General features: G+C 38.2%; 1 protein-coding gene across 4 annotated transcripts in view; it reads left to right on the top strand.

The window, feature by feature from the left end:
* Nucleotides 1-421: 421 nt before the first annotated feature.
* The window catches only part of LOC127634070 (uncharacterized), a 106,908-nt gene continuing 91,153 nt past the window's right edge, over nucleotides 422-16,176 (top strand). For 3 of the 4 annotated variants that reach the window (XM_052113496.1, XM_052113487.1, XM_052113502.1), the window contains exon 1: nucleotides 422-3,497. In XM_052113496.1, the coding sequence (XP_051969456.1) occupies nucleotides 457-3,497 (3,041 nt within the window). In that variant the 5' untranslated portion in view covers nucleotides 422-456. Of the gene's footprint in view, nucleotides 3,498-11,202; nucleotides 11,322-16,176 lie in introns of those variants that run through there. The other variant, XM_052113506.1, reaches the window with a different exon arrangement.

Below are 16,176 nucleotides of genomic sequence, written 5' to 3'. Positions count from 1 at the left end.
AACGAGTGTGTGCCAACTCTCTACAAACTGTGTCTCTGCCATCTTAAACTGTATAAAGTCACCAAGGTTGCTCATTGAGAGTCTACATGTCCCTGTAGACTGATGGGGCTGATCTTCAGGAATCACCTGTCCCCTCTCTTGCATATAAAGACACTTGTTTATAAAGACTCTTTGGGCCAAAACCAGAACCTACTCTGACAGGATTACCACAAAAATTCTCAGTCATGTGACCAGAGGAAAGGACCAGTCACATGCTCTGCTGCCATCGGCTGGTCTATTTTTGTTTTTTTTGTGTGTTTTTTGTTACTGCAGAATTTATCATGTGCATTTAACATGAGACTGTGCCAAATGTCAAATATTCTGGGTGCTGTAACTGAATTTTTATTCTAATTAACTGTTCATTTGCATTTGAGGCAAAAAAAAAAAAAAAAAAAAGGCAAAATTTTATTTACATCTATGGTTCATGAACTATTCTTGGATAACATGGTGAGCAAAGAGCCCAATCATTTGCCAACTGCTCACAGCCACAGCAATGGCAACTCAGATAAAACACCCACCACCATGACTGTGCGCTCAGTACTGCTTAACCGGAACTCTCCAGACATTGAAAGCAGACTTAAGCGCAGACGAAGCCGCACACAGCAGGTGCGCTTTAAAGATTTTGTGGATGATGGTGAGTCCAAGGATAAAAATGAGAAAGTGAGGAGTAACAGCCCAATGGAGGTCCCAAACTGGAAAAAGGAGTTGACTAATGGGCCCTCTCTGGTGGGATCAGTCCGTGGTGACATGGAAAATACAATAGGGGCAGTGACTGCATTTTTGAAGAGAGCGCCACCACACCCACTTACCCCTGGTCCCACCAGACGCTGCTGGGTCCCAACACATCCATGTTCACTCACACTGCCGTTACCAAGTCAGCCATGCAGGAGTACGGCCATCCAAACCTCACCCAGCTTGCAGAAACCTCCCTTGCTCTGCTCCACACAGACTCGCAGTCACAGCCTGGGGGGACACTGGGATGATGATGATTCCTCTGATGAGCTGATTGCATATGTCAACTATCCACACTGTAGATCACAGAAGAGCCAAGTCCAACTGTGTACCCCGACTGAGCAATCAAGGTGCCAAACAACTGAGGACAATCAAACTGCCCTTTTGAGTAGAGTAACACCACAACTCCAGCCATGTTCCTCTGCACCACAAAAACAGTCTCGAAGAAGGGGACAGAGGAAGTACTTAAGCAGAGCAGCAAGTGATCCTGGGAAACCCGAGCCTCCTTGTACTTCCCCCCAAAAAACTGTACCCACTAACAAAAACCACCATAAGTCTAACCAATCCAAGAAAGCCCCTTCCAAATCCATGGCTCCTAGAACTTCATCATCAGATCTGGTACCTCCACAGTGTTCTCAGACCCCCAACTTTGTCCATAATGTGCCATGTAGTGTCTCCTCCACACAGACTGAACCAAATTGTGTTTCTAAAAAACAATCTGTCCAAAACCCCACCAAGGCCCCTTTCCAAACATGTCTTTCCAACAGTACTTCTACACCTCCAGAGATAGACCCTGCCTCTTGCCCACATCAAATGGCACCATCTCATTTGCCAACCTCTCAAACTTCTTCCACCTGTCCCAAAGAAACTACAAATGTACAATCACAATGTTGCCTACCACTGACTGTAGTTCCCTGCTCCTCTTTGTTACAAACGGAGCATGCCAGTTTAGCCCCAGCTCAATCAGAGCCTTTGTGCACTACTACAGCACAAGTCACGTCCACTGTCACCACATCATCAACACACGTCCAATCATGCATGTCTCCTTCTAAACCAACTAGGCGGTTTTGCACGCCTGCTACTCAAACCATGACAAATTGTAAGACTCCCCCAATTCCTGAGTCAAACTGCATTTCTGATTCCCATATAGAACTGAAACCACCTGCTCAATCCAGGCCTTGTTGCCAGACATTGGAAGAAGCCACTCCATGCTCCAACACAGCTAGCCAAAATGCAACATCCTGTTGTGAAGGAGTATCAGCTGTTGCCTCGGTGATCAGCCAAAAACCTCCAACACAACCCATGATGTGCAATAACACCCCTAATCAACCTGTATACTCTGTAATATCTCCAACACAAGCTGTAAAACCTATTAAATCTGTGCCAAACTGTAAGATCCCAAATCAGAATATGCCATTTGGTAGGTCTGCTAGCCCTGTGCAAACTACTATCAAGTTATCAACACACATCTCAACACCTATTCATCCTACCACATCTTGTAAAATTCCCATACAGTCTATACCATACTGTGCCCAAGACAAACCAGGTGCCAACACAACCTTTGGCTCTCCTACACAACATGCATCATCTCATAATTTTTCAACACAAACACTCCCTCGCATGACATCATTTTCTCCCGGGCCACCCTGTGCTGTTGCTCCACAAATTGCATCACAATTTAAGGGCCCCGTTCCAGCTGCTGCACAAACTGCAATGTGCATTTTGGATTCTCAAAATGTGCCCGTTCTTATTTACAGCCCTTCCACAGAACCTATGCCAAGTAAACTCACCGCTGTGCAAACATTGCCACACTGCAACTCCAGTGTGCAAAATGCAGTGTCTTACAACAGCCCCTCTCAAATTGTGCAAAACTTAAAGACTTCAATACAAACAGTTCCACACTCCAAATCATTTCCACAAAATATGTCACCCATTCTTGGTCCACACGAGGCTGTGTTATACGCTAGTAATCCCCAGGAAACTGTGCTTCCCTCTACAAATTTCAGGCATTCCTTACCTCCATATGTTTGCCCTTCACAGACTGCTCTGCGTTACTCTAACACTGAGGCGAGCCCCTCTCCTCCTCAGGCCATTTGCAGCACTCAGGAACGACGAGACTGGAGAGAGTTTATGCATCCTCCACCGCCTCCTCCACCTCCTCCATACACGCCCCGCAAAGAGGGCTCCTCGACTCCTGGACAAATCCGTAAGCCTCCTGTCCCCAAAGTTGAGAACAACAACATGGAAAAAGAGAGAGGGAAAACTGGGGTCGCAAAGCCAAATGCTGAAGCACGTACTCAGCATAAGAGATGTGAAACTCCACCTCCTATCCCTCCCAAAACTAAGGCGAGAGCCATGGTTAGGCCCACCTGTTTAAGCAGTCGACGTGCAATCCTCGGCCCTGAATCCCAGTCCAATGCAAACAACCTGCCCCCAGGTGCAGGAATGAACCCCCAGGCTCCTCTTGGACCAGCAGAGGGCCAGGCAGACACACTGCGGCAGGTGCAGGAGTTGCTGGGAGGGCTCATGTCGGGAGCTAAATGTAAGCTGGATCTGGCAAAGGCAAAAGAAAAACTTTTTGGCCCAAACGGCCCTCTGTACGACATTGGGACTTTGCAGTCTCAGTTGCACAGCCTGGAAGGGGTGCTGGAGACCAGCCAGAACACCATCAAGGTTTTACTGGATGTCATTCAGGATCTGGAGAAGAAGGAGGCTGAGCGAGATGGGTGAGTAAATTAATAAATGTGATTGAATGAATGGTTGACTTTTCAAGTAATGCTACACCAGCCGACTAGTTGTTTAGAATGATCAATTGGGTTATATTTGTAGAGGTGGTGCTGTAAAGAGGATGAATTAAAGAGCACTTAGCACTATTGCAATAGAGCCTTGATGTCAATTTGTCAATTTCTGCCAACTTAGAGGGCTAATTTGCCTTGGGTTCCCTCAGGAATTTTCCTCAGGCTTCACTATTTGTTCTATTAAATAATAATAAATTTACACACTTTCATACCTCAAACCTGATTTATTTAAGTATGTTGCTAGCAGTTAGCTAAAGAAGGACTACAATGGTTGTCTGATCTTCAGGGATGTACACTCACATGTATGTAGTTGTATTTCTAGTTTAGCAAATGGTTTGCAGCATACCTTTTTAATTAACAAAGTGTAACAAGGAGGAGGGCATGGCCGGGCCATGATAGAGCATGGCCAGCGCTGAATCAGCTGATTAGCAGGACAGCGAGATACTGGAAGGGGCGGACAGAAATACCGGTTTGAGAGAGAGATGTATGCGGCCAAGTTGCATGTGTGTCTTTGTTTGTTTATGTTTGTTTTAAATTAATTTCTATCTTTAAAGTTTATGTTGACTGTTCAGCTGGTTCCCGCCTAATCCTTGCCCATCTTTTACCTGTTACACAAAGCAAGTTCAAAATTCATATTTGAGGTATGAATGTGTGTAATTCATGTCGTAGAATAAAATGTGAAAGTCTCTTCCAGTCATTTTCACCACATACAGTACTTTATTTTACTCCAAAACTGCCATGATTAAAACCCATAGGAAATTCCCGGGGGCACTCATGGATAGAAAATTCTAATTGTCTGCTGGATTTTAGGACAACTATAAGCTCTATAGCCACCAAAACACTGCATGTGCAACAGATCCTCATCCTTCAACAATGAATGTCAAGTCAATTACCGTGTGACTTCAGATCGACTGCTATGTGCAATATTTCCTTTATTATGCATAACTCTAGTTCTCTTGTAGTTTTGTGCCTCAAATGGGTTATAGATATTTAGCCAGTATATTTGTTGAATATCTGCCTCTTACCTTATTGGAATTGGAAGTCTGCATTATTTTTTAAATGTTACTTGTCTTTAGCTGTTGCATCACATTTGTTGTCTCAGTGTCTTGCACCATGAGTGATGCGTCTATAAGACATGTCAAGTTAAAAGTAACTTTTAAAACTCATCTTGAGGTCCTTATGTTCTGTTCTATTCTGTTGTGCTCAATTTTCAAACATAAGAACATGTCCTGTGTGCACCCTCACTAAAAAATGTGGTGGATTGTTATATGGTGTACCCCAATCAGCCTCATTAGCCTCATTATACAGGAATAGGTGGTCGTAAAGATTGTCCACTGTTCACTTTCATTGTATGGAAAACTTTTCACATAAAGTCAATGGAGACTGACATTCTGGAAGAAAGAAAGTCAAAGGGGTATTTGAAACATGAGGCTGAGTAAATAAGGACTGTTCCTTATTTGGTATGGGTGAACTATTCCTTTAAAACCACCTTATTTTTAAGACACCCCACTGAATAGTTAATTGAGAAAATATGTAGATTTCCACAAAATAAAATGACACTGGTAATACCAAGAGAGAGCATGAAAAAAACTGTGAATGTCGAAGGATATTTTGCTGGAAGAGTTTAATGGGTAAAAGAACACACTCTTCATTTTGTGGCTGGTTAAATGAGGAAATGAGTGACAAATAAACAGCAGGCAACTTTTCCAACCCTCTGCTTTTGCCCATAATCCTGTGCAGATTATCATTAACATATTTCGGCAGTTAATAGCTGTGAAACTTTTTAAACCTCCCTTCCATCTGTCCAGTCATCAAGTTCATCACTGAGGGATATGATTGTTTTTATGAAAGAGGCCTCTCAGCATGTACTCTTGCTGAAATACACTACTCAGAGAGATTTTTATTGCTTTACCAATGCCTTTTCAGGGCCCAACAACAAGGACTTTTTTCAATTTACCTTTACAATCCCCATCACAATATCCATCCAACCAACCAACCAACCGAGTACCAAGTCATGTAATTTTTATTTGTATAGCATTTTTCACAACACATATAATTTCAGCAGCTTTACAGGAAATCATGCATTAACATAAACCAAAACAAAAAAGGAAACTGTAATATCTGTAATGTCTTACAGTGATCATTGTGTTGTTTGATTAAATATGATTGTAAAATTTGTATAATTATTTAATGAAATCATTGAAAAATATTTGTATTTAGAACCCCTGTGAGCAAGCTGAAGGCGACTGTGGCAAGGAACACAAAACTCCATAAGATATTGGTTAATAGAGAAAAATAACCTTGGGAGAAACCATGCTCACTGTGGGGGCCAGTTCCACTCTGAATAAACAACAGATATATAATGCCAAAATGAGTTATTTGTGCGCAGTGCAAGTCATGGTTTTAAATTTGTAAATTAAGTAAGCGTTCAGGTCCAATGTTTAAAAAATATATTTAAAAAAAAAAGATTGTTTTTATGAACTTTAAGATTAATGAAATTTTTTTTATTCAGTCTGTGGCTAAATTGGTTCAGAATAAAGCATCGATTGAACCTGATATTCTGTCGCAGCACAATAGTGTTGACTTCATGAAAATTTTTACTGATATAATTGAAATAATCAGAAATAAAATTTGAACTATGCAATCAACTGTCACAGCACCTCAGAAAACAGTGTCACATAATTTTGCTCACAAGCAACTTCAATCATTCACGGTCAAAGTTCATACAACTTATCAAAAGATCTAAATCCACAACATACAGAAAGTTAGATCCAATACCAACTAAGCTCTTAAAAGAGGTATTCCCAGTAATTTCAGAACCTCTTCTTAATATTATTAACTCCTTCTTATCCTTAGGAAATGTCCCAAGAAACTTTAAAATGGTTATCAAACTGCTTATTAAGAAGCCACAGCTTGATCCTAGAGAATTGACTAATTACAGGCCGATTTCAAATATACCATTTATGTCGAAAATACTACAAAAAGTAGTGTCCTCCCAACTATGTTCATTTCTACAGAGAAATTAAATATTTGAACAATTTCAGTCAGGATTTAGGCCCCATCACAGTACAGAGACTGCACTTTTCAGAATTACAAATGACTTGCTCTTATCATGTGATGGCTGCATTTCTCTTCTAGTGCCTTTAGGTCTTAGTACTGCCTTCGACCTGATAGATCACGACAATCTCTTGAATAGGCTGGAGAATTATGGTAGCATAAGTGGACTTGCATTAGCAAGGAAAAGTATGGTTAAGTATGTTAAGTATTAAGTTAAGTATGGAGTGCCACAGGGATCGGTTTTAGGGCCTCTTCTTTTCTCCTTATACATTCTTCCCCTGGGAGATATTATCAGGAATCATGGAATACATTTCCACTGTTATGCAGATGATACCCAACTTTATATTTCATCTAAACCCAACAAAAATTCACAATTCTCCAAATTAGGATAGTGTATCAATGAAATAAAAATTGGATGGCCAGAAATTTCCTTCTACTCAATTCCAACAAAACAGAGGTACTAGTGATAGGACCAAAAACCTCTAAATATAAGTTGCTAAAATAGCATTTGACTCTCTATGGAGGTACGGTTACGTCATCTTCTTCAGCAAAGAACTTAGGTGTTATATTTGATACCAATCTGTCCTTTGAAAATCAATATTTGTAGAACAGCATTCTTCCACCTGAGAAATATGTCTAAATTAGGACACATGCTCTCTGTTGCTGATGCCGAAAAATTAATGCATGCATGCATGACCTCAAGACTAGATTATTGTAATGCATTTCTGGGAGGATGTCCAGCAAGTTCAATAAATAAACTTCAAATGGTTCAAAATGCAGCTTCCAGACTGTTGACCAGAACCAAGAAATATTATTATATTAGCCCAATTTTATCATTGTTACATTGGATACCTGTTAAATTTAATATTCATTTTAAAATTCTGTTAAATACATCCAAAGCTTTGAATGGTCTATCTCCACAGTACTTAAGTGACTTTCTGACAAATCAATATTTATATTTTCAGTTTTTTCATCAAGTTCTTCTAGACTTTTTGGTTTACTGAGCTTACTTACAGTAATAATTCTGGAAGATTATTAATGAAGCTATCTTTAGTGGTCAAAAGAATAGTTCTACCTGAACAATAGCATGGTGTAGATTGAGTGAAATTAGCAGATTGCAACAAACAAGAGACGATGATCTGAGATGGCATCACTCTGTGTTAGAATTTCTATAGTGTCAACATCAAGTCCATATGACATAATTATATATAGCATATGATTATGGCATTGAGTTGGTCCGGTCATATTTTGTCTGACTCCAAGAGAGTTGGTAATTGCTAATCCCAATGTGAATGTTGAAGTCACCAACAATGAAAGCTCTATCTACATTAACTACTAGATCAGATGGAAAATTTGCAACTTCACCAAGGAAACCAGAGTAAGACATGGGTGATCTGTATACTGTAGCTAGGGCAAAAGATGACAGAGATTTTTTTATTTATATCTGAAGGTATCATATTAAGCATTATTAGTTCAAAAGACTATATCCTGTCCTCTGAGTAACACCAAAAACTTTACTGTAAATTGTAGCAACACCTCCTCCTCAACCCTTGAGATGAGTAGATTCATTTAAACTAATATATTAATCTGGTTTAAGCCAGGTTTGAGTCAAACAGAGGGCATCCAAACTGTGATATGTAATAAATTAATTTACAATTTGTGCTTTGGTAGAAAGAAATCTAATGTTTAGTAGACCTATATTTATATGATGTTTATCTTCAAAATTTGTTTATTTTCATGTTTTTCCTTAATAAAATTTGTTCCTTCGTTCAGGTAACAGACACCGTCTCTATGTGATATCTAGGTGATACAGTCTCTGTGTTGTAGTTTATGCAACCTATGTGACATCTCAAGGCAGCTAGCAGACATTTGGATTAACCAGTTTGTCTGCTTCCTGACCTGGGCCCCAGTTAGTCAAGTACTATCATTATTAAGACTATGAGCCAAATTACTAGAGAAGAGAGCGGCACCGTACCTGGATGAATGGAGTCCGTCTCTCTTTAGCAGGTCAGGTCTACCCCCAAAACTTCCAATTGTCTATAAATCCTATGCTATTCTCCAGACACCACTCAAACATCCAGCCATTCAGTGAAACTAATCTACTGTAAATCTCATAAGCACAATGAGCAGGGAGGGGCCCAGAACATATTACAGTGTCTGACATAGTTATTTCAAGTTCACACACCTCTTTAACTTTATCTCTAGTGATCTCCGACTGGCGAAGCTGGACAACATTAGTGCCGACATGAATAATAATTTTAGAAAATCTACATTTACCATTAGCCAGTAAATTTCTTGTAAATTTGATCTGATATCAGATGCCCGATCCCCTGAAATGCATTTAACAATGTTGGCTTGAGTCTCTATTTTCACGTTCCTTTCAATAGACTCACCAACTATTAGGGCTCTTTCAACATGATTCTCAGTGGGTGCATTAAAGAGTGGGGAGGATCGATTGGAAACCTTAACAGGAATGGGAGAGTGATGTCACTTTGCTGAGCGAGTATGCCACTGAGTCATTGTTTTGGGTCATGGTCATAGCACCACCGCCTGGCAGCAGGAAGTGTGGCACTCACAACAGACTTTAAAATAGTCCTCTTATATTTACCTAAATTGCTTCAATTTTTTTTAAATAATGTCAGTTCCCAAATGCATGTGCCCACCTTGCATTGTTTTCAGAAAGCCACCAGGTGGAAATGGACCAGTTGTGCTTGGACCCATCATTAATGCTTGCAGCTAGATTTAATTCAATTTCTTATATTTGCGACCTTATCAGAACAGACCTGCAACCCATTTTAGAGTCACGATCCACCAGTTGAGAACCACTGATCTGTCATTTAAATCCTGAGCATAGTTGGTAATGTGTTTAGTATGCATATGTGAATCTGTTAAATTATTATTAAGTGAATGATAATAATAATAAAAAAACATTATATTCATTATCGACCATCAGTGGCTGTGAACTATGACAAAATACTCTTCTTTTTTGTGAATTTAATAACAAATGTACATCATTATGGCATAAAACGCTTCATAAATTAATTAAAAGTTTGAAGGTTAATTAATATTTTTAACATTATGTGTCTGTAATGATGTTAGAAACTCAGTGATGGGGATAGATTCTGAAAGAAAAGTGTCACCAATTGCATTCTTCTACAGAAAGAAATAATCAATTTTGAAGATAAAAAGCAATAGGCTACAATCTTTAAATATTCATGTCTGTGGCTTACCAATGATGGACATCGGATCTCAGATAGTGGCTCTGTTTTCTATTTTCTACTTACTGGCTTCATCTATGTTCTTGATTTGTATCGTTTCTGAAATGTAATTGCTAGTTATTGTCTCATGGAGAAAAAAAAATACATGTATAGAATAAATTTTAATAGCCCAATATGTTGAAGTTGATGCATTTTTACCATATTCAAATCTGTTCTAACACAGTTATACACATAATGTAAGATTAGAGGAATCATATTTTGCATCTTTTAGGGAAATGAAAAGTGTCTCTGACTGTAAGATTAATTGACATGTTTTCAGGCAGAACATTTTCATTTATCTATTTGAAAGGTGATCTAAGATGCTCCCTGTGCATTTCAGAAGCATTGACATTCGCTAGTTGCTCAGTCAGATTGCAGGCCGAATTTACTGACAGCCCGGGGATCACAACACATTAGTCATTAGTTTGATTGGAATCAGTTTGACACTGCCAAATATTTTGATGAAGCAAGTCACCTTGGCTCTATAGCGTTATGAGCTTTCCTTGAAGAGTGAATGAAAAAAGCTTCATTTTCTGGCCATAAGACAACATGATTTACATTGACATCAACCATAGCCATATTCCTAACCTCAACTCCACTATCCTTAAAATCAGAGGGCTGTAATTGATTGTTCCACAAACAACCAAGGATGTTGGCTCAGAAAGTAGCATCATAGTAGTGAAAATAACACTGTAGTCCAATCAATTATAGATGGATTTTTCTCAATTAATTCCCAATATTATAGAAGTAAATTGGGTTCTGAGTGTCGTTTCATTGCAGCTTTTAAGCATCCGTCTACATGGTTTGATTGCTTAAATATGTAGCCTTGACTAGTCATCTAAGACTCCACATCTAAGCAGATTATAAAACAGCAATTTTCAGTGGGTTTTGTGTTCTAGCTAAGTAACTCGGCTGAGTAACATGAAGCTTTGAAAGTGGATGGTAAACGGTTATATTGGTTTTCAATGTTTTGATTCCCTTTTGTCATTATATGAAGGGTCCTTCAAAATGTCACAAAACACCGTTGTAATGAAAAATCACAATCGTTGACCGAGTAATAGTATAGAATAGAGGAACAAAATTAGTATGGATAGCACAGTTTGAGTTCAGATGTTTGTGTTCATATCACATTTTATGACTTTTGATTGCAGACTTTGGTAAAAGATAGAAAAATCTGCAATCAAAGACATTATGATATGAACTCAAACATGTTCTATTTAATTCATCCAAATCAAAATGATCAGAGTATTAATTTTGTAGCTTTCTTTGCTCTTTCAGTGTGTCTACAATTGTCTCATTTGTAACTATTTTTATTTTAGGAGAAACATCTGAGACAAAGTTGATAGCTGAATGAAGTATAACTGATGATGTTGACTAAATGCAGCCGGTGCCAGCCAAACATCACTTCAATCTATTATGACGGACTTCAGAGGATGAAATGATGCCAACTCCAACCTGCATCACCTCGGTCTATAGATGGACTACGATCTTGAAATGCAATGCATAGACTAACTATTGCCAACAAAAGCCTTCATAAGCCAATTAACAAGGACAATTGCATCTATGTGAACTTCTGCAATTAATCAAGATGGACTTCAAAGACTTTGGTCATTAATCTTAGTTCAAACACAATTGATGTTTAATCACTGACCCTTAACACTTAGTTTAATAATTTTAAACCATGATTTTAACTATACATAATTAATATTTACATTACATTCAAAATGTTAGCCAGAGGGGAACTGGCCCCCACAGTGAGTCTGGTTTCTCCCAAGGTTATTTTTCTCCATTAATCTACATCTTATGGCGTTTTGTGTTCCTTGCCACTGTCGCCTACAGCTTGCTCACTGGGGTTATTAATACAATTATCATTTAATTATTTTTAAACACTATTAAAAATCGTATTTTATCGAAATTACACAATGATGATTAATCGACTTTATAGACATTACAGTTTTATCGTCTATTAATGCTGATCTTCTGTAAAGCTGCTTTGAAACGATGTGTGTTGTGAAAGGCGCTATACAAATCATATTGACTTGACTTGACTTAACTGTGAACAACTTTTAAGTCCCATAATAAATAAAGGAGCTACTTTTGAGCAAAGTTAGGTCATTAAATAAATACAATTTATTTTCACAATTAGCAACTAAAACAGTACAGCTGAAACTACTCAGCAGACTCTGCTTCAGTCAATTCAGGACTTGTTTAAAAGAAGGATTCCAGAAGACATTATGGCCTACATTAGGGCATTTTCTTGCTTTTTACGAGGGTATTTACAGAATACAGAAGTGGGACAGTGCTCAGGAGATAACACAGTGTATGGAAGAGGGAATCTCTGTTTTTTCTTGAACGACCATGCAAAATACATGCACAAACATAGAGTAAGTGATCAACACACTATCACATATGCTTAAACAAATATACCAACTTGTGCAAAATATCCACTGTAAAATATTCTGTATTTTTAAAAGAAACGGAACGTAAAAATGCTACAGTTAAAAAAACTTTAATTGGTTAACTGGTAATTGTTTTTACATAATACATATACACTGAATAAAGCATCGATTGAACCTGATATTCTGTCGCAGCACAATAGTGAAGACTTCATGAACATTTTTACTGATATAATTGAAATAATCAGAAATAAAATTGGAACTATGCAATCAACTGTCACAGCACCTCAGAAAACAGTGTCACATAATTTAGCTCACAAGCAACTTCAATCATTCGTGGTCAAAGTTCATACAACAAAAAAAATCTAAATCCACAACACACAGAATGTTAGATCCAGTACCAGCTAAGCTCTTAAAAGAGGTATTCCCAGTAATCTCAGAACCTCTTCTTAATATTATTATTTTACATAATACACATATTACATTACATAATACACATAATTTCACAGTAAAATATTGTAAAAAAATAGATGAATATTATTTTACTGTATAATTAACAGTAAATATATATATATATATATATATATATATATATATATATATATATATATATATATATATATATATATTTAAGAAGAGAATTATGGATAATTTTACGGTAAACTATAGTTAAAATTATGGTGAAAAAATTTTATCAGACAATCCCAGAAGTTCACTTAATTAATGGGTATAGTTGCTGTACATTTCTTATTATTTTTTTTAAATAAGTTATGTACATTATGTTATTTTAGGTTATATTTTCTGTAGTTTAGTTAATGTTTATTGCACTAATTTAGTGTCACATGTGTTAACCTAATGGTGTTTTGTGTTTGTGTGAGTGACACTGTGCACTGTCTCCTTGGTTGAGCATTCCAGTTTCTCCCATCGGTTTAAATAGAAGTGGCTCATCTCTGCTAAATAGTTTCTGGTACAACTCAAAAAATGGATGAGGTACTTGAGGTGGAATGAGGTCCCGGGTTACTAAAAACACGACCCATGCATTTAAGGATTAAAATGAAAAAAAAGGAACGTTTTTAAGTTTTTAATCATAATCATAAAATATAGCATCAAATATAGAGGTATCAAAATGACAATCCATAATGCCTGAAACGCAGTCACTTTATTTCTTACAGTCAATTTCTGGCTACTTTTTACCGTAAACTTAACAGATTTACTTAATTATATTTTTTTACATTTATTTATTTTACAGTGAAACATATTCATTACTCACTTAAACTTTTAGAAATCCATTAGCACTTCCTCACACTACACTTAAGGCCACTAGAATCACCAAACTTAATTGCAAAAATAATCATTGTTTCTACAATTCCCCCAGATAGTCCCACCCCAAACTCAATGTCAGTGTGTCAGGCCCCTGAAACAAACCAAAAATGCAGTTCACAACTAATTTTACCTCTGTAATCTGACATATTTTTTAATGTGAAAAAGATGTTTAACTTGAAAAATATAAGGCAGAAATGTAAGCGCTGCGTAGTTCTAGCGGGAAGACTAGCAGCTGTACATCATCGCACCATTAGCTGGGTAACTCCCAGCCAATCACATGTGAGCCATTTATAAGTCTGTCATAATCTATCACTTTGCTGTTTCAATGTGCTAATATGGCAACCTCCACCACCCCACTACCACCTGTTGAGTCCCGTCCTGCATGGGGGTAGGATCCTCGCCCCTGCCTCCTATCTCCGACAGGATATGACGGTTCTGAGTACAACTTCTTAAGACCACCCTATGGGTCCTATGCCTTAGAGAGACATTACATTTCGGTTTTATATTCATCAAATAAATGTCATCTTAAATTTCTCTCAAGTCTGCAAGTCTTCCTGATAGAACTCGATTTTATTTATTTATTTTACAGGAATTGAACGGATTGTGAAAAGTGAGTGTTACTTAATCCCACTGTACGATTCTGTCGTCTGAATCAATTTTCGGGAATGCTAAAGTATTTTTGTCGCTGAATTAAAAAAATACAGAGCTTAAAAAATGCCACTCCAATTTCAAATTTGAATTGGTAAGTATTTATGGGACGATCAGCAGATACAATTGGATACAATTATAGAAATCTATGTTATGTTTGTGCATTATCCATAGGGAAGTTGCAAGCATGATATATTATGTTGCGTGGCCGATAGGTTACTAATCTAAAAGAGGAGAAAGACATAGTACAACCCCCCTTTTTTGTTTTCCCCCATGCGAATGGAGAAATGTGTCATATTTCGGGCCACATGTCTTTTTATTTCCACAATTAATCTTTGCTTGTGATAGCTCATTATAACGGTAGGCTACGTCTCCCACTCGTGTTCATTCTTATCATCTGTATTCTTATTTTGTATTTGTGATAGGGATAAATGGTCTGCACTTCTATAGCACCTTTTTAACCTTAGCGATATTCAAAGCGCGTCTCATTCACCCATTCACACACGTACACCAATGGCAGCAGAGCTGCCATGCAAGGCGCTATCCTGCCATTGGGAGCAACTTGGGGTTTCAGTGTCTTGCCAAAGGACACTTCGGCATGTGAAGTCATGTGGGCCGAGAATCAAACTAACAACCCTGTGATTAGTGGCCGACCCACTCTACCACCTGAGACACAGCCGCCCCCAACCAGGCTGTCTTATATGCCTATTTGAGAAAATCCATCTTTGTTTTTATTCATAGCCTATGCTCGTGATGGAGTGGTTTTAGAGCTACGGAAATGAAGATGTCCTGACTTTCAGAAAAAAAAAATGGGCAAATATCGCTGTTTTACTTACTAGAGTCACGTTCACTGATCGGGACAATTGGGACCACAGCTGGCTACAATGTGTATCGTACAGTCTGACATAATGTCACATTGTTTGCCATGGCAATCTCACTGCATTCATTTCGTACAGGCTGACAAGCAACAATCTTAAAGGACTGTAAAAATCCTACAGTGTATAGCAGCAATAGAATGAAGTCAGGTGGTTAGAGGGAGGAAGTTTAAGAAGGATCTGTGATGTGAGCCCAAAAAGACAATCATTTCAGAGAGGACCAAGTTATTACATTTTCATAAAAGACTCTGAAGACAAACATTGTCTTTCTTTGAAATCACATGGACAAAGGAATCGTTCACAGTAAGACCTGGAATGTGTATTAAGAGAGTAAATGGGGGCCTGGGTAGCTCAGCGAGTAAAGATGCTGACTATCACCCATGGAGTCGCGAGTTCGAATCCAGTGCGTGCTGAGTGAATCTAGCCAGGTCTCCTAAGTAACCAAATTGTCCCAGTTGCTAGGGATGGTAGAGTCACATGGGGTAGCCTCCTTGTGGTCACTATATTGTGGTTCGCTCTCGGCGGAGCTCATGGTGAGTTGTGCGTGGATGCCCCGTGGAATGTCTCCTCAACAAGCCACGTAATAAGATGCGCGGATTGACAGCCTCAGACGCAGAGGCATCTGAAATTCGTCCTCCGCCACCCATATTGAGACGAGTCACTATGCCACCATGAGGACTTGGAGAGCATTGGAATTGGGCATATCGAAAAGACGAGAATGTATTTTTTTTTTAAAGAAAGTAAATAGCATTGATTTGGATTTAATGTTGACATTTAGTTGGTAAGTTCAACCTTTTCAGGTTTGGGTAAGCTATAGAAAGTGCTTGGAACATATAGCTCATGGTCTTTAATTACGATGATGTGCCATTCACAGTTCAATGCCTGCATACTCACCATGCAGTGAGGATTCACAGATTCTAATTATTTTAAGTAAGGATCTTTTGTGTCAGTTTGCTTCATATGGTCTGTAATAGCTTCAAAGTTGTTCATTAGTTTATGAATGCCTGAGAATTACCACTTTCAAGTTTCTTTGAGAATGCCCAAATGTAAT

The sequence above is a fragment of the Xyrauchen texanus genome, chromosome 4, assembly GCF_025860055.1.
Source record: "Xyrauchen texanus isolate HMW12.3.18 chromosome 4, RBS_HiC_50CHRs, whole genome shotgun sequence".
In the NCBI taxonomy this organism is placed as follows: Eukaryota; Metazoa; Chordata; class Actinopteri; order Cypriniformes; family Catostomidae; genus Xyrauchen; species Xyrauchen texanus.
Note: the sequence above shows the minus strand (reverse complement) of the source record. Positions and strands in the feature narration are given on the sequence as shown.